Raw genomic sequence first — 18,963 nt, 5'->3', positions numbered from 1 at the left:
ACTGTGTCAATGTGACGTAAAACCCAAAACAAAACAAAAAACGATCCGGTAGATAAAATCAGGTTAATCATCGTAACGAGACAATCGATATCTTGAAATGTCAAGTCTTGTGCGTTTCAGGTCGTCAGTCAACTGTCTTGGGGCCCATTTAGCGGAAACCTTTGACATGCCATAGACATCAGTCAGAATTTTCTTGACTTAACCAAAGCTTATACCCACTTCCCTATCAATGCTTCGCAGGTCTCGCCTTCTGTCAAACCAAGTTTGATTACAATTTCTCATTCCAAACTCTAGTTATGCATTAAAAAAATAAATTCAATTTTAGAAAAGAATCCTCTCTCATATGTATTTACTGTGTTTCCTATATACCTAGTAGCAGAGGAGAAGATTTTCTTTTAACAAATAAGGCATCTTATCGTACCAAAACTCGTCGTTCACCTAAATATTTTGACAACAATAAGTAAATATAATTATATCTTTGCATAGAAGTATGCAGCTCAATAAAGAGTAAGTTGTAGGTAGAAATACATACTAACATTCACGGTATTGCCTTCAATAGTATGACTTTGTCACGTCCACAAAATCAGTTACTGCCAATTTATCTTCTATTATACCTTTTTAGCTAATATAGGTCAGAGTCCCATATCATCCACACAAAATTGGCAACTTTAATAGTCAATGACTGATACGTATTTATAAAATATACTCACTCTGACAGTCTAAAATCCGCCATTATTCCGTATCGCATTATTTCACATCGCTTAAAAAATATCCCGCCGCTATACGTTCGACCCCACCCCTCTTTCCAAAAATAGTCGTTTCTTTTTATTACATGGAAGTAATCTCGCTTATTAGTAAATGTCTTGGTATAAGTAATTGTGATTTTTTAAAAGCTGCAAACAGCAATAAATCTGATAACATTTACTAAATTATGTTCGTCCATTTCACATTAATGATCAACATTATATTTTGTTCAATCCCATTGCAGTATTTAAGTCTAACTTTGGTTAATGTGTACTAACTATAATCAGGTCCGTCTAACCAGTCTCACTAATTTCAATAATGCATTTTTTAATATATTAAGGATGAGTTAGAGGTGTGGTTTGTTCTCTGAAACGTATAATATGTAGGAACGGCTTGAATCAGGAAAAATAAACTGCCACAAAAATAAAGCTGTTTTATACATGTACGTTATAAAAACAAAACAGAGAACTGGAAATGAATTTGCAAGTCATTGACAGCACGCGTTCGTTTTTGTACAGCTCCATTGTTTTGTCTTGAGATTGGCATGGCAAATATTCCAGTATCTGAAATTTTCAAGGAAATTATAGAGAGTGAAAAATATATTGCAGCTTACTACTGTGCTGATCATTAATATAAGGCAGTATCGAGCTTTTGAAATCTACAATTTATCTTCCAACTCAGAATTTCACATCGTATATAACTTATTTGTAAAAATAATGCTACGAAGGGCCCATGGTTTTACCGGTGTTATATGCCTTCACTTCTGCAAAGAACTTACAACTTCCGCACATGCAAATGGCAGTGATAGTGTGCATATACTATAGCCACACATGCACATGTCAAAAGGTAAACTTACACCTAGCAGTTTTGGATTGTATTGATGGAATCGAATTTAATGATATTAATTTAATAAGTACATAAAACTTAATTGGTGCAACTGTTGACAACAGCTTACTATCGGACCTATGGACATTATTTGACTTCACGTTAACGGTTGTACCCCCGACTCCAAAGGGCGATCAACAAACAGATCCCGAGTGGTAACTGCTATCACTTGAGTAGCGCTTAAAATATCCATGATATTAATCTCTAGCACACTTGTGACATTGGGTTGTTTAATGTTAAATTCATTTCATAAAAATACAGGAAGTCAAAAAATCCATAACATCAATATCGTAGCGCATTAAATCCAGACACATTTGCAGGTACAACTGTTAAATTGCTCCAAACCTTGCGTCAAAATCGGAGTTTCAACTCAACAGTTTTAACCAATATAATTTTGTTATTGCGTAATATTAAACACTAATGTCCTCGCAATAAATTCCCTTGTTCACGTGAAATGCCACGTGGTATATACCGCCAATGCCTTTAAACCCTGACCACTCAACACACGGTTACTAGATTGAGCTGGAAGAGCATGTTCGTCCTTATGATGGCATACTAAAACTGCCATCATCTCTGAAGCGACTGCAAAATATTTAGTATGATTTTTTTAAATGTTTTAACATTGCAGGCTTCTTACGGCGATTTTCAACGGATAATCTGGACGTTTATATAACTACATTAATTTTATTAAATACACTGCTTATGTCAATTTCTGAAGCAACTTCATTTTATCTCTTAAACGAAGGCAGTTTTCTTAATTTGCATTAAATGTATGGGTACATCACCCCCTGAATTGACAATATAAGTTGCATACAAATTCATCAGTTTTGTATATAGCTGCTAAAAATTTGAAGACCTTGTATCTACAAAATCAACATTCATATTACACACATAGAATTCTATTTTGAGTTTAAATTCAAAAATGAATATTTACTACAATTTGATATTATACATATATTTTTTTTTTAGTTTATACAAATTTATTTTAGTTCGATTGTGTTGGAAACTATAAGCTTATTGGAACACACCCGAATCTGTTCTTGGAATAAACCTGTACAAAGCAATAAATGTAAAGTTTCTTGCTCAAGGAATCACCGGCTTGTCCCTGACAAGGTTTGAATCCATTTGAGTCCACTAGTCAGACGTGACATATTTTAACATATCTGGCGGCTGATTAGAAACAGAATTTTACCAACTTGAACAGTAACTGTTCCCTAGACAGATGAATAATCCCTTATGTTATTGAACTTGGCAGTTTTCCCTTTTTATGTAGAAAGAAATAAATACTATGTGTTACGCCTTCTTAAAATGTAATAAAACTAAGTACGGTTCACTGAAGGTACAATACATAATTATATAGGTCTATATTATATTATAATTGTACTGAATCTTTCTTATTAACATGATCATCTTTTACTTGAAAATCATCCATGTCTCTTTGTCGTTTTGATGAAAAACAACCCATGGTTTATTTTGAAAGTTTAATGTTTCTTATACAAGGGGGTTAATCCATGCGCGCGCATCCTTAAAGTTCTGATACCGCGAACACTTCATCGGCAGGTATTTCGAAGAAAAACGAGTGGTGTGAAGAAATCAGAAAAGGTATGAATTTAATTTGTTTTGCAAAGAAGATGTCCTAACTTCTAGTTTTTATATACAAAATGTCTTGAAGTAACTCTGTCCTGTTTTGTCAGTATTTCGCGTTGAATGCGATTTTGATTCTGGATAGTGCGTACACCCGGCGTTGAAATGTTTACAGAAAATGAGCAAATATCGATTAAACTGGCTGTTTTAAACGACTGGAAAGTTATCCTGTTGTAGAATTTTCTTTTCAAAAATATATATTCAACCTTCGTTCCAATTCATTTTTTACTAAAAAATGTATTTAAACGCACTATTTACAAAAAACAGAGATAATGATATGCGTACACTCTAAAAAAATTCCAGATACTGCGTACACATAACTATGCAAATGATAGAAAGTACATTTTATCCGAAGCAGTCTAAGGTTTATAAAACAATAAAGCGGATTGCATGGGTGTCCCGTTTGAAGAATTATTTAAAATCTAAATCCTAGAAAATATTTAGAATCAAAATTTATTTATGCAATTTGTTAGGTATTTATGTAAAACCTGGTGAATAATTGTCTATCTTGATAATGTTTTTTTACTCTACATTTCAAAATAAATTACTTCTTACAGTCCAATGTATATCTTATTTCACAGTCATGTATATCTTATTTCAAAAAATGAATGTATGAAATCTTTGCCAGTAAATCTACTCTCAAACTGCATGAGGCACGACATCGGCAAGATGGCCCCTACAAATGTGATATATGTACTCAAGTGGCTTTTTCGGAGTTCCATTACAAAACTGCAGCGTCATTCCTCTGAACGCAAGTACGAATGTAAATGCGGCAAATCGTTCAAGACATCTCATGATTTAAAACGCCATGAACAAAGAAAGAGCCAAACAAAGGAATTCCAATGTGATGAATGTGGCTTGGCCTTCTCTAATCATAAAGATATTAGTGATAACAAAGATAAGCACGAGAAGAGAAAACGTCATGAATGTGGAATGGTAGGCAAAGCATTCGGGTATAAATGCAATCTTTACAGACACTCCATGGGCAAAAAACATGGTAAATTAAATTGCACAAGAAAATAGCAATATTTGTAACTTGAACTAAAAATGCTTGCAAGCAAGTTATTTCTTTGGAATGCGTTCATGTTCCACGAAGTTTTAACTGTGTTTTCTTTTCATGTGTTCCTAACAGTTTTGGTATGACTGAATATTTTTTATTTGTTTGGGTCGTCAGACCAAACAAATAATGGTAGCGAAATTTCGAATTTTGATGCTGTTAATTGCAAATGCCGAAAGTAGTCCGTTTTTTTAAGCGGTTACTTCCCTTTATATGTACACTAACGACGAAAAATTCAGGGGAGATCACTGCGTAAAGATTGTCAAATGACAAGCGCAGTAATTTTCAAGCAAAATAGTTCCCGAATGGTCGAAGATTTCTAATGTTGTTTTATTCTTTAATTATAGATATACATGCGTATAGTAAGCTCCATGATTATTTACATCTGTGTTAAACAACAGGTTTAGCGTCAGTAACGAACCCTCATTTAGAATAATATGGTTTTCTTCAGGCCGTTTACATGCAACTTCAAATCCCAGTTAAGGTCAACTAATTTTTTTTAATTGTTTAAGTCAAATTAACATTGAAATGAATATCAGTGTTGCAATTAGTCTTATGCCAATTTACTACAGTTAAAACACTGGAAAGCATTGGTGGCAATATACAAAAACAAATCGGTTTATTATCATACAGCCTTCACCTTTCTGACATTCTAAGACCCAAACAAATTCAGCGCCTTCTGTACTTTGATTATAAATACTGCACTTGAGAGGATCTTTACTTGCATATGAGAGATGGGACGAAATAGCTGCTTTGCTTGGAAATTTTTTCCACAATGTTCACCCTTCGTGCATTTTGGAGTGTCTGTAAAGATTGCATATATACCTGAATTTATACCTAAGATATTTATTATTAGAGAAGGCCAAGCCACATTCATCACATTTGAATTCCTTTGTTTGGCTCTTTCTTTGTTCAATCATGAGACGTCTTGAACGATTTGCCGCATTTACATTCGTACTTGCGTTCAGAGGAATGACGCTGCATGTGTGTTTTGTAATGGTACTCCGAAAAGCCACTTGAGTACATATATCACATTTGTAGGGGCCATCATGCTGATGTCGTGCCTCATGCTGTCTGAGAGAAGATTCACTGGCAAAGAATTCACCACAAAATCGACACACATTCATTTTCTGAAATAAGATATACATTTGACTGTTAAAAAAAGTAATTTATTTCAAAATGTAGAGTATTAAAACATATCAAGATAGACAATTATTCACCAGGTTTTACATAAATACCTAAATAAATTGCATAAATAAATGTTAATTCTAAATATTTTTAGATTTAGATTTAAAACGGGACACCCATGCAATCCCCTTTATCGTTTTATAAACTGTTTTCGGATAAAATGCACTTTCTATCAATTGCATAGTTATGTGTACGCAGTATCTGGATATTTTTAGAGTGTTACGCAATATCAATTATCTCTGTTTTCTGTAAATAGTGCGTTTAAATACATTTTAGTAAAAATGAATTGGAACGAAGGTTGAAATATATATTTTTGAAAAGGATTCTACATCAGAATAACTTCCAGCCATTTAAAACGGCCAGTTTAATCGATATTTGCTCATTTTCTGTAACATTTTTTCAAATGCCGGGTGTACGCACTATCCAGAATCAAAATCGCATCAACCGCGAAATACTGACAAAACAGGAAAGAGTTACTTCAAGACATTTTGTATATAAAAAACTAGAAGTTAGGACATCTTCTTTGCAAAACAAATTAAATTCATACCTTTTCTGATTTCTTCACACCACTCGTTTTTCTTCGAAATACCGGCCGATGAAGTGTTCGCGGTATCAGAACTTTAAGGATGCGCGCGCATGGATTAACCCCCTTGTTATAATATTGAGTACGATACACGGGTGGAGCGAATATCAATCTAAAAAAAAGTAGGCTACTTTCGATTTTGAATTGTGGTTTTCCACTTTGAATGACCTCGACATTACTTATTTAGTCAACATTCACCGTAAATGCGTAAAGGCTTATTTTGTGTCTATTAAACAACAGGTATGTATGCACTAATATCATGTTTACTTTATACGGTAAGTTATCAACAAGGTAATTTACGGTAAACTTAAAATTCTGCTTTCGATTTAAAAGCTAAGATTTGCATTGAGGTATAGAAAACGAAAGTAGACGCATTTAATTTGATTTTAAATAGCTTATAAATGTCTATATGTAGATAGCTTTTCTGTCCCTTTCTATTTTGATATTAAATAATATAGCATGAAGTGACTTCCATAATTATGTGATCAAAGATGTATATATGAATATATGTAAAAAGAAACCAAAATCAGTGATAACCTTGCATTAGAGTAAGTTCAGCGTTAACATTTTATGTAAATTTATGAAATTACATTGAGGCTATACGATACATTATGTATATTACAATTTAATTCCTATTTCAGTTCTTTAAGAAGCCAACAAAATGTATCATTTACATATAAAGAAGTTAAGCAACAATTAAAAGAATTTGCTTAAATAGCAAAACAACATATAAGGAAGCTTGAGGTGAGCATTTAAATTTTATTGTTCATTAGATTTTATTATCCTTTTTAAATGACTAATTGTATCATTAATTAATAAAATCCCATGGTTAGAGTTTGCTGAGATAACTTATCTGGCATATACGTAAAAGCATCTTAGAAGAGAAATATTTTATATTTTGTGTATTATAGATAATTATTAAGGGAACCGGTTTTAAAGGTGCTGCATGCCTCTAGATGAAAGAAAATCAAACTTGAGAAAAATGTACTAAGAAGTGAAAAGATTCATGATTCAAGTAATTATTTACATGTTAAGTGCGATTAATTGTCTGATATTTTTCAGTATTTATCACCATATTTCTGCAGCGTGACTAACGCAGTAAGGGCTGTTTTTGCATATGTTGACCTCTTTTTTTGATAATTTATGTGGATTGCAATACCGTTTTCAATATGTTAATTACTTTCTTTGTTCTTTCTTTGTACACTACTAGTCCAACTAATTATACTGCGCGACGAGATATTGTGCTATTTTCGTGTCTGGGCAATATCTCGCCTCTACCGGTTATACACTTTTAAAGCTAGATTCTGCCCAGAACAACTTACCTCTGTGGCGTGGGTTCGATGCCCGAGATATGCTTTGGTAGTTTAGCACGGATGAAGGTAGTCTAGTACTGGTGTAACTCTCCAGGAACTATGGATTAGGAAACTACCCGCCTATATGACTGAAATACTGTTGGAAAAAGGCGTAAAATGAAACAAACAAACAAACAAACAAACAAATCTGCCCCAGAACGAAAACTTATCAGAATCAAGCTTTGGCACGTCTATATATTTTGACTATGTACATGTACCGAAACAGACTTTATCTTCGTTTGGATGTCAGTTCTGGACACCACTTTTAACTGCCCATATAAATCAAAATAGGTTTCTTAAATATGTTTTCATCTGACATGTAGTATAACAAGGTCTTTTTGACTAAACAAGGTCCAGTGTCAGCACATGAAGATGTTGTATGGTATTCCGTACCCACCCTCCTTGATTAATAGCGAGGTCTGATCTCGCCTTTAAGGGGCAGCTAGGGCAGGTTTCGTTCGGTCAAAATTGACCGAAGGTCCATAAAATTTGACAAGGCTTTTTGCGGGCGTTTCGATGGTCAAAAATGACCGTTGATCCATAAAATTTGTCGAGAAATTTCAACTCATTAACTTTGAAATATCAGCTGTAATTTTGTTGAATTTTGGAAAACCAACCAATGTACAAAGGGGAATCACCTAGTTTACTTATTGTATACGTACTTTCGATTTTAAATTCCACGAATAATGTTTATATTATTCATAGTAAAGGACCGACAGAATAACTTCCCTTGTGCAGTGACGTATCCGTTACGATTTGATGAAAACATTTAATTGTCTCTCCTTTAAAAAATACTTACACAATCATATCATCCTTTACTACAAACGTCAGTTACTTAAAATGATGTATTTTTTTTATTCAACGATGTTTAAGTTCAATAAATTTAGTACATGTAGTGAATCTACACGAATATAACATTCTATTAATTACTTATTAAAAAATCAATAAATTAACGTATTCAAAGAATAGTAAAACCGTATTAAATCTTGCAAAATTCATAACGAGTGATTTATCTTTACGTACAGAAACTCTTGACTTATTTAAATTCTACTGATCGTAAATAACATTAATGTTCATATATCTTTGTTTGTATTTATACCACACGTATTGTCTTTGCCATAATGATAAACTTATAAATAGCGAAATGCAAATGTTTTTGCTGAATGCCAATTAACCTGAGCTTTAATAACGAATGACATTTACAGTCTAACACACAATTGGTAAAACCGCGTTTTAAAGTAAACTCGGCATGGTGCAAGTTCAGCTTCGAAGCCGAAAGTGCCTATATGTGGCAATTAAGTTAACGTCTTGTAAGGTATATTGAAAAGTAAATCAACGCATGTCTAATGTTATTGTTTAATGATATCGAGGGAAAACACGATTAAAACGAACATATCTTTGTTTATTTCGATTTAATAGTTTTTAAAAATATTTTGTAAATATGCTACTTTTGATCCGTATATTATTTTCAGTTTAAGTAATGTAATTCAGTTTTTTCAATGTCAACTTGTCACTTTTTACAGAAGCTTCAAGTTGTATATATATATACTCGGCGATCTTTATAAAAGTCAAATAATTTAATTTGATGCTTAATCTGTTCTCATTTAAATACTTTTTTTTCATTTTCTAATAGACCATCAATCCACTTTCATTTTAATTAAGCAATAGAAAATATGATTAGAATCGATTATAAAGCATAGTTACCTTTATGGTAAATGGGCGAGAGGGACGACACGTCGTAACGTTCTCTTACAACACGGTGGTAGCAGTTCAGTATTTAAATGTATCGTAACCAGCTAGCTACGTACTAAATATAAAAAGTTCATATGTTTCCATATGAACTCGTGTCCGAGTAAAATAAAGCTCACACACTATGGGACATTCAGTTTAATTTATTTTAATGTGTTTAGCACCGAAAGGTTTAGATTTGCATACACTAATACCACACGTGTTTATATCAGTTACATCTTTTTTAAAAGGAGATAGTTTGCTCATGCTATCCAGTTAGGCTATGCCTGTTTCAAACGCTCACTCTTGAACATAACTGTTCTGATCTATTCTGTTCACTTATGAAATATACGTGGAGAGATACATGGTAAAATACGGTACCATAAAATGGTTTGCCTCAGTACTTATGGACGTTGACGTCATCACAAATGTTTCTCATACCGTATGGCAAATTTTAATTAATATATTTTTCTTTGGAGGGATCATCCCTAGCAAAAAACACAGTGAGGACATGAGGTCTTTATTGTGTTTCTATCAAGAAAATAGCTCTGAAAAATCACAGTTATATTTGACTATTCTATTTTAGACACATACAAAGATGGGCAATAAGATGAGTTTAGAATTAAAGGAAGGAAGGCCTTGTCTTGAAATTGGAGAATCTCTAGTCCGAGATTTTCAGGTAACTTATTTTTCATTACATGATTTAATTGAATATAAAAGTACTGCAAGTGCTTTTAAGTATAATTCTTCTAAAATCACGTTTCGTCTTGGAATTAAGTTGAAAAAGATTTTATCATGAATGCAAAGTTCATCATTTTGGAAATTTCGCTTTCATCGTATAGCTGGTATAATCAAATAAAGGCTTCTTTTAGATTCTTAAAAAATAAAGGCATCTTTTAGATTCTTTTGTTTTATAATTCACCTTACAATGCATGGCGGTGGCCGATGGCATGCACCATTTATATGTTACATAGAAATACGTCCAAATGTAGCAAGGCACCTTTATCAAATTAGTGTTGTTTGTCGGAAAACAAAATTAAAGGATTAACCTATCAATTGCATACTGATTATAAGGTCAAAACCTTTTAATTGTTTTTCCAATATGTAAACTTCTCAATCGTAAAAGAAGTAAGTGTTTCAGCAGATAGTTTCATACAGATTTGCTTGAACAGTTATAACAAATACTAATTGAACTTTATTATATTTAAATGCGCAATAAAAAAAACATTATTCGTTCATTTCGAATAAAGCCGTTCAGTCGGGTAATTTTTACGAAAAATAATTTCCAGTACCATCATGTCAAAGAACCTCAGTGGGGTCCCTTACATAGTTATCGCGATTTTAAAGTCTCCATGTTCGATTTCAATCTGCTCATTTATAGTGAAGAAAACTCAATTCCTCAGTCATTCCACTCATTAAGTTATTTTCCAGCTAAAATATGAAATGATATTGCTGATAAGGTAAGAGTTTAATTTGCATTTGCATGAAACACTTTATGATACCAAAAATAAGTTATATAAGACCCATATAATACTTGTAGACGTTCCCTTTCAAAACTTTATTTCACTTTTCATATCGTCATTTATCTTTATATTTACAACTGCATGTTGTACAAACTTACTTGATTTGAATGCGAGTAATATACAGTGAATATTATGTTAAAATCTTTGTCGGGGTTTTCTTAATCCCTTAATGATGCATGAAATGATGATCCATGCTATAGCTATGGATAAGGTTTCTTCTCTATATCTGATATATTTCTTCATTATGGCATTGTGAAGGTCAAATGTTTTATAAACTGATCTATTCATAAGTCTAATTAATGAACTTGCAATAAACGTAAATAATGAGATGATCGTGATCATTTTGATATAGGTTATTCAACCTGAAAACATTTAGTAAAACAAAGAAAAACATTTCAAATAATATTCGACATAACCCTTATTCGGCACAATTAAATGTTATGTAATCTAAATGTTCTATAAGCTTCTTTTATCTTCTTATAACTTTATCACTTTTTACAACCTTGAATACATCAAATGATTATTTTTTATTTCTAATTATTTTAGCCAATTCAAATGAAACGAACAAATTCTAAAATATATTCTATTCTGAACTGTGTTTTGAAATACAGTATACCTTTTAAGCAAGAAAATAAAAATCTCTGTTGTAAGGCCTTATCTTATTCTGTTTATCGTTCAACTGTAGCAGGATTTCATACAATTATGTATTTTTCTAGAACACGACAATGTTTACTGCTGTCTTGTATAAGTATTTTGACGAAACCGATTTTTGATTGACAAGTTAGTAATCTAGATGTTGCATGTCCAATACCCTGTCCCCATCTTATTATAGTAATGGTCGTTCGAGTGTGAACTTAAGAATGGAGTTCCATATTTCGATGCTCTAACAAGGCAACCGGTCGTCTCTGCAGAATAGGACAACTGCTTTTTTCCTGCGCTACTTTATTTACTTCTTTACCTACCAATTTTAATTTTTAATTGTCAGAATTACAATGATAGAAATTTAAAAAATTAAACACCAGAGCAATTGATATAGACAATGAGTATAATGTGAAATGCCACATGATTTTGTAGGTCTCGTTTGATGAAACAGTCAGAAGTGCTTATAATATTATTATCCGCTTTTTAACTACACTGTATACGTATCTCTTACTTATGAATTGTTTAGAAAGGACACTTATCGTATTGATCATATGATATATCCAACTTGCAAAGTTTGTTTTTATTCATATGTAATAGTATATAACTCGTATTTCTTAAATAAATGTTTTCAGGATCGAATTTTCTCCACAGACAAGGCCATGTCTGGCTTTGTTAAAGCGATAGATTCGATGGAAGCAGCGTGTGAAGAACTTGACAGAAAGTTACGACCCCGGGTTGATGTTACTAAAGGTGAGGACGATTACATTCATGAGTGTTGCTGCATGGCCGAGTGGTTAACGCGTCGAACTGGTAATCTAATGATCGCTTAACGTATGGGTTCAAACCCATCAGGGGCAAGTCGTTGTTTTCTTGAGCAAGAAACTTAACAATCATTGGTCAGTACTGGTTGGTTCCAGGAACGGATTCGAAAGTGTGTCCATAAGCTTATAGCTTCGTTTACAATAGAACTAAAATTTATTATGTATAAACCAAAAATGTACTCAAACATGAATGTAGCAAAACCATGCATACAATTTAATTTTAATCTTCAAGAACGCTTGTATAATTATAATAACCATGAGTTTCTAACTGCAGCTTAAAACAGAATTGTTATCTTTTGAGTAATGCATTCAACACACTATAATACACGTGTATCGGCGAACCCACACTTTTCATCAGATTCTATGATTTTATTGTCAAGTTTATTGTAAGTTGTACAAAAAGTTTATGTACTTTTATATCTTTACACCTGATAGAATGTAGCTAATGAACTTCCAGTTTGCACAATGTGAGCTCCATTATATCACAATATGTTATTGGATGCAGTCTTATCTATTAGTCGCATTTTCACATTGTCAGTCCAAAAATTCCATATCAAATCACTGTTCTACTTCATCTAGCCTCGTTTTTGATTTCAGTGTCCAACAAATTCAAACAATGAAATCGAATCAATATTGTACTATATTTAACCATGTTTTTATTTTCAAATATACCATATGAAATATCTATTGCACTTTAAGTAATAAAGTTCTGTAAAAATGTCAAAAAATGTGGTGTGGAAAAATGACGTAATTATACATTGTTGAGTACAATACTGATTATATCGGACTCATCTACAATGTGTACTCGTGCAATAGCATTCAGTGTTGTAGGTAACAATGTATACTCACCTCATACGGTGTTTAACATTGTGTGTTGTGCATATAGCTCGCCTTTAAATAATTTTCAAATTTGATACAATTCTTAAGTTTCATATAAAATTATAGTCATATGTAGTTGTTCAGCTTAAAGTCGTGTACACATATGCCATACGTGAAAAAACTTAAACTGATTATTAGCAATTATAATTTTCTTATCAAAAGACAAGCCATTATTTTACTTTGAATTGTAGAAGAGAAGGACAAAGACTGTGATTTGAATGATGAGCAGCGTGCCGCAAAATTACTCTGGACTATCAAAGTGAGATATTTAAACTTAATTACAGTGTTTAAGCTGCGGTCTCACTTACTCCCGGCAGAGCCCAGGACCATCCCGGTAAGTTACCGGGATGATCCGGGGTGAAAATATTGTTGCAGTCACACTAACCCCGGCAGCACTACGGTAATTCCCAACTTACCACCCAGAATGCGCTCCGGATTATCAAGGCAGAGCCCAGGTGAAGCTACGGTTCATGTCGGTGCTTACCCGGTCGTTCCCGGATGACGCCGGAAGAGCCACAGTCGATCCAGGCAGAGCCCAGGACGATCCAAGCAGATCCCCGGTAGAACCCCGGTGGATTGAAAACGAGTGAAAATGATTACATTGATACATAATTTTTATTAAATATAATATATATTGTTCCAGAATAGTAATTCATGATGATTTTCTGAAAAATCCTTATGCAAGACTAGAAAGAAGGGAAATGGGAAAATTTTTAATACAAACAAGTGCAATCATCGCAAATTGTCGTGATTCTTTTGAAATGAACCGGGCTCTGTCGGGACTCTATCGGGATCAACCGTAGCTCCATCGTCATCCTCCGGGGCTCTGCCGGCATTCACCGGGGCTCTGCCAGCATTCACCGGGGCTCTAGCGTAGCTCTACCGGCTATATCATTACCCCGGATCATCCCCGGTTTGTGCGACAGAGCCACGGTGCTTCCCCGGTGTAACCCCGGTCGTTTCCCGGCAGAGCTAAGGATGAAGCCGGCAAAGCTGTACTTCCCCGGATCACCGAACCACCCCCGGTAATATTAAATATTTTATTCCATCCGGGTCGAATGCCGGATGTTCCCGGATCATACCGGACGTTGCCGGCAGAGTTACGGATGTACCCCGGTTGTTCCCGGTCGTACCCCGGTCGTTCCAGGATCACCCCGGACGTCTACCGGGGCTCTGCCGTGATGTAAATGAGACTGCGGCTTTAGTTAAATTTTACTTGATGCTTAAATGCTACCCGTTTTCATATTCTTTGAAGTTGATCATAACAAGGCGTTCTTATTCAAGTTGAGCTAATATATGTATGTTTAAAATATTGTAATATTCAACAATGTGTTCGAATAGAATCACAACATCAGGTTATTTTAAATGAATATTTAATTTAAAATACAAATATTTTTTAAACTTGTATTTATTAATTATTTTAGGAATGCGTATCCGATCACAAATTTGTTGTACTGGAATGTTTGAGCAAATTTATGAAATTGATTATCGAAACAGGAAAGGGATACATTGATTACCCGTCTGATCTTTCAATTGATAAATACAGACAAAGCAATAAGGTGGAGGATAAACCTTATTATGACACAAGAATAGAGATGTTGGCCCTTAAAGAGAATCGACTTGCCTGGAAACAGAAATACAAGCCCCCTGAAAAAAAAAAAGCTTGGGGGGGGGGGAAGGAAAAAAAACCCAGGCCCCCCTTTTAACAAAGCCAGTAAAGTCAACAATACCTTCTCAAATCAACAAGAAAAATACCCCTAAGAGAAAAGAATTTAAAACTTGAAAAAAGATGGTTTAATAACATTTCGTAAAAAATGCTAAACTGAACGAACAAATAAGCAGTAAAGGAAAAAAAACTAGAACCCGCAGATATGGTCAACGACAAAAATTTAAGGAAACCCAAAAAAGGAAAAGTTCTCCCCTATTTTTTAAAAATTAAATTTGGATTTTAACCCTTTCAAGAGATTTTTGGAAAATGATGAAAACCCAAAAAACAAAAAAGGGGACGGGGAAAAAGAAAAGTCTTAAAAAAAAAAAGAGAGAAAACATTCCCCCAAAAGAAAAAAAGCAAGATTTTTCTGAAAAAGGATTGGAGAGCTAGACAAGGAGGTGGATAATCTTGTTTTAATGAATAAGGATATGGACAGCACATTAAGATATGTACAACTAAAATTTGAGAATCAAAATATTGCACTGGACGTGTTGAAGAGACGTGAGAAAATGGCACATCAAGATTATGAGGAAATGAAACAGAATGCTGAAGAATACAAAGCGAAGACAGACAAATGCCTTGACGAAATTCTCATTTATATTAAAGGCATGACATCAGATATTGAAAATAAAGAGAAAAAGAAGAATGCTTCAAAAGAACGTGATGCCTGTCAGCAACATGAACCTGGTTCTAGCGAAAGAAACATAGGAAATAACGAAGCATATGATTCCAATATGGAAAATAACAAAACTGATAACCGGGTGGGAGAGATAAAAGATTGTTTGAAACATCTTAAAGAGAAGCTCGAGAAATGTGATACACTAAACAATCAGGATAATCAGGAAGAATGGCAGATGGTCAGCAAAACAGAAGACTACAAAGAAAAAGAAGATGAAATAGAAAAATACGTGAGCAAAATTTCAATACTAATGAAAGAAAACGTCCAACTGAAGCAGGAACTGGATTGTTTGAAGGAAAAACAGGTCATGCATGGTAAGTTTCATGAAAGACAAACAGTTTGAATTTACTTTTTAGTTCATCTTATGTTAAAATAACAGTGTAAGTTTTAACGTATTTGACATATTTTAGTAATATGTGCCACTGGTTTATGGATGTAAGTTTCTTGTTAAGTAATGACTATGAATTAAGAAAAAAGTTGAATATTATAGAATTAATTGAGGTTTATAATTATTTGACATGCATAAAGAAGTTATTGTTTTTACTTCACAGTTCAAGTTTACTTCAGACATGGTTTGAAGGGAGGCTCAAAAGAGGAACAAAAACTACTTATGATGCTAAAAAAAAGTATGAGTCTCATGTCAGCGGAATTAGTTGTAGAAGAACTATGGGCTCCTTCAAAAGTACATCCCGGAATTCCATTATTGATCTTCCGATCCATCCTTTACAATTATTCGGAATGGGGCAAAGGCGGAAGTTCAAATTTGTTGGATAAATTTGATCGTAACTAATCAATTTTTACACAAACTATTACACATATTATGACAAAAATGCAAATATAACAAAAGAACTGTAAAGCAGATATTTTGTATTATTTTGTCATCCAACTATTAATTATCCGATCTGTATTTATTATATATCATATAATATAATATATCATAGGGCGTAAATGACATTACATTTTAAATGATTAAAAGCAAAAATTATAGATGCAAATAAATGAATACATAAACAGATTGGTTAAGAAAAGCTTAGTTTTAAAAATGTTATTTGTTATATAGTTTACCTTTTTATGTTTCCAGTCTCGAGAAAAATGGCGCTTGTAACATTTCACTTCAAGGAAAAGAATATCTTGATAATAAGCAATGGTGAATTGGAGGAACCTTTAAGAAAACTTGGTGGTTTATTTGATTTTGGTTACAGGAAAAACTCGGCAGAATTTGTCTTTGACGAATGTGAAATCAATGGAATCATAGAGTTTATAATTAACAACAATTGCAGGAAAAATCAAGACAAGGATAAACATTTTCTAGGGCGATGAGCATGCACAAATTGATTTTACAACATTTATAAGACTAAAGAAAGAGAAGCTCTATATATTTGAAATGAGTTCATGCTTGAATTAATTTTCTATTGTACTCAGAGATTTTATTATTGTCTGTAGTAGTGATGTTTATGAATGACATTATAACTTTGCCGTTTGTATTTGGAAAATTAGAAATAATTTTATTATAAATGACTTTTTTATGAAGTGACAATTTCGGACTTTTATGTTTGTTTTTGGAGTTATCCATTTTCAACTTCAAAATCAAGATCTTACTCTTTTTCAGAAAACAAGTGCATTGCCTATGCACCATAACGCTTATGCATAATTTTGGAGTCATTGCCCTTTGTAGTTTGTCATACTTGGAGTTATGAACTTGCAACTTTGTTGACTGATTGATGCCGTTGTGAAAAAAGTACATTGCTAAAGGACCAACAACTTTGTTTGTCTAATTGTGTTTACTATTTCTTTTTGTCCATGGACAATTAATCCCTTCGATTTACAGCTAAAATCAATTCTATTATTGGTTTCCCCTTCGGTGATTTGCAGCATGTCATCTTAATGAATGAGAACGTGTACAAATGTCACCCCCTGCCGATGGAAAGGCAGTATAAAAGACAAAACAAAAAATAAAATTAATTTCGGTAATTTATTTCTTACATTTGTAACTTCTACAGGAAATTACTACATTTGTGTATTATTTTTTAGTACACAGTGGTTTATGTATATATTTCATTGCTACACATGATTTCGAAAGCTATAAATATATGACCTTAACATTGTGTAAGTCCAAAATCTATTTATAGAAAAGTAGTTTTAGTATTCGTGTCGCGCTACAGAAATAAAATTTTGCTGGAAATCAAATGCAAACATATTCAACAATAAATTGCACTCTTTATAAATTTATCGAAAAACTTTAAGTAAGCCATTTTTACGAATTGTTATTTCATAGTATTATCATTTTGAAATTGTATTTTCTGGTAAATTAATAGCTCCTTTCTTTTTTACGGCCCTGATTGTACTTCTCTAACATCTTTTTTACCGTGAATATTTAAATCGACCCTGATTATCCGAATTTTTTTATTTTATTTTGTTTGAAGACATTCGGTTTTATTGAGGTTTGAGTGGAATGTTGATTTGACGAATTCTGTGACATTTTAACAACAGACGCTTTGTCTGCAGTTCTTACATGAGGTGTTATATGGGTTTATTGATAGAAATTTAACACACTGATGGGCCAGACGAGCATTTTGAAACAATTCAAGAAAATAGTTGATTGATCTCCCAATAAATCAATTAACAATGGTTCTTTATTTGTCACCAATGTCAAGTAGCTTTTATATCTTTACTTGTATGAACATGATGTTAGTTAATTTTCTCACACCTGTTTTAAATTCAAATAACAGTCTTCCATTATATTGACAAATAATGTTGCACCATATCAACATGCTATGCAAATTTATTCATGATTCTAATGTACCATTTTTTTGTGAACGCGTATAACAAAAAAATCCCGAAATTGGTCTTTTTGAAATTAATCCCAAATTTTTCATTCTAGTTCTGTTCTACTTATCTGGGACCTGAAATATAATTACTGTGTCTAAAGCCCCGGGTATTAATTAAATTAATATAAACCATTTTCTTTAAATTTGACATGAAAAATAAATGCATGTAAAAACTATATTAATTAGTCCCCTTTGTTACTATTTTATATACTGTTTTTATATTTGTTACAATTATGATAATAAAAATCAGACTTTGTTTATTTTGACAACTGTTTTGTATGCATTTAATATTCTAATCTTTAGCAAGCCTACTAAAGTGCATGCTGAACAATGTCTTTCGTCCGCCCATTCATCTATGATATACAATTCTGGTAAAATCCAGTTAACCATTGAAAAGAAAATCTGGTCATCAGATGTCTACAAGTTCATTATCATTTGCTGCATTTTTTGCTTGGAATCCCTTTAATTTAATGCTTTGCATCAATGCTTTTCTTTTTATATTAGGATATACCATTTTCCGCGAAACATGTAACGGACATTTCGAAAAATAAAGCCGATTGGCTTATTTACATATGGATTTTGATATTTCATACTATGATAAGTTGTTGATATTTGTAGAAAATGAGAAGCATTAAAAAAGAAAATATGCATGCTTTGATATTTTTATCATCTGATATTACAGACAACAGTAGTGACACA

General features: G+C 32.8%; 1 protein-coding gene across 1 annotated transcript; it reads left to right on the top strand.

Moving 5' to 3' along the window:
* Positions 1-6,216: 6,216 nt before the first annotated feature.
* LOC132749229 (putative leucine-rich repeat-containing protein DDB_G0290503) lies at positions 6,217-16,845 on the top strand. Its single transcript, XM_060738946.1, has 9 exons — positions 6,217-6,341; positions 6,743-6,845; positions 9,768-9,860; positions 11,979-12,096; positions 13,238-13,305; positions 14,471-14,643; positions 15,134-15,750; positions 15,988-16,218; positions 16,518-16,845. Exons 3-9 carry the CDS (start codon positions 9,780-9,782, stop codon positions 16,754-16,756), a joined length of 1,527 nt encoding a protein of 508 aa, XP_060594929.1. The 5' UTR covers positions 6,217-6,341; positions 6,743-6,845; positions 9,768-9,779; the 3' UTR covers positions 16,757-16,845.
* The last annotated feature ends 2,118 nt before the right edge of the window (positions 16,846-18,963 follow it).

Source organism: Ruditapes philippinarum, unplaced genomic scaffold, assembly GCF_026571515.1.
Source record: "Ruditapes philippinarum isolate M1 unplaced genomic scaffold, ASM2657151v2 ctg2975_1_1_1_1, whole genome shotgun sequence".
In the NCBI taxonomy this organism is placed as follows: Eukaryota; Metazoa; Mollusca; class Bivalvia; order Venerida; family Veneridae; genus Ruditapes; species Ruditapes philippinarum.
This window is presented reverse-complemented; position numbering and strand designations above follow the sequence as displayed.

Excerpts from the sequence above, each read along its gene's own strand:
- LOC132749229 (XM_060738946.1), top strand. The coding sequence starts at position 9,780 with ATGGGCAATAAGATGAGTTTAGAATTAAAGGAAGGAAGGCCTTGTCTT. Across the intron at positions 14,644-15,133 it reads TATGACACAAGAATAGAGAT|GATTGGAGAGCTAGACAAGG; the intron begins GTTGGCCCTTAA and ends TTTCTGAAAAAG. Across the intron at positions 15,751-15,987 it reads GGAAAAACAGGTCATGCATG|TTCAAGTTTACTTCAGACAT; the intron begins GTAAGTTTCATG and ends TTTACTTCACAG.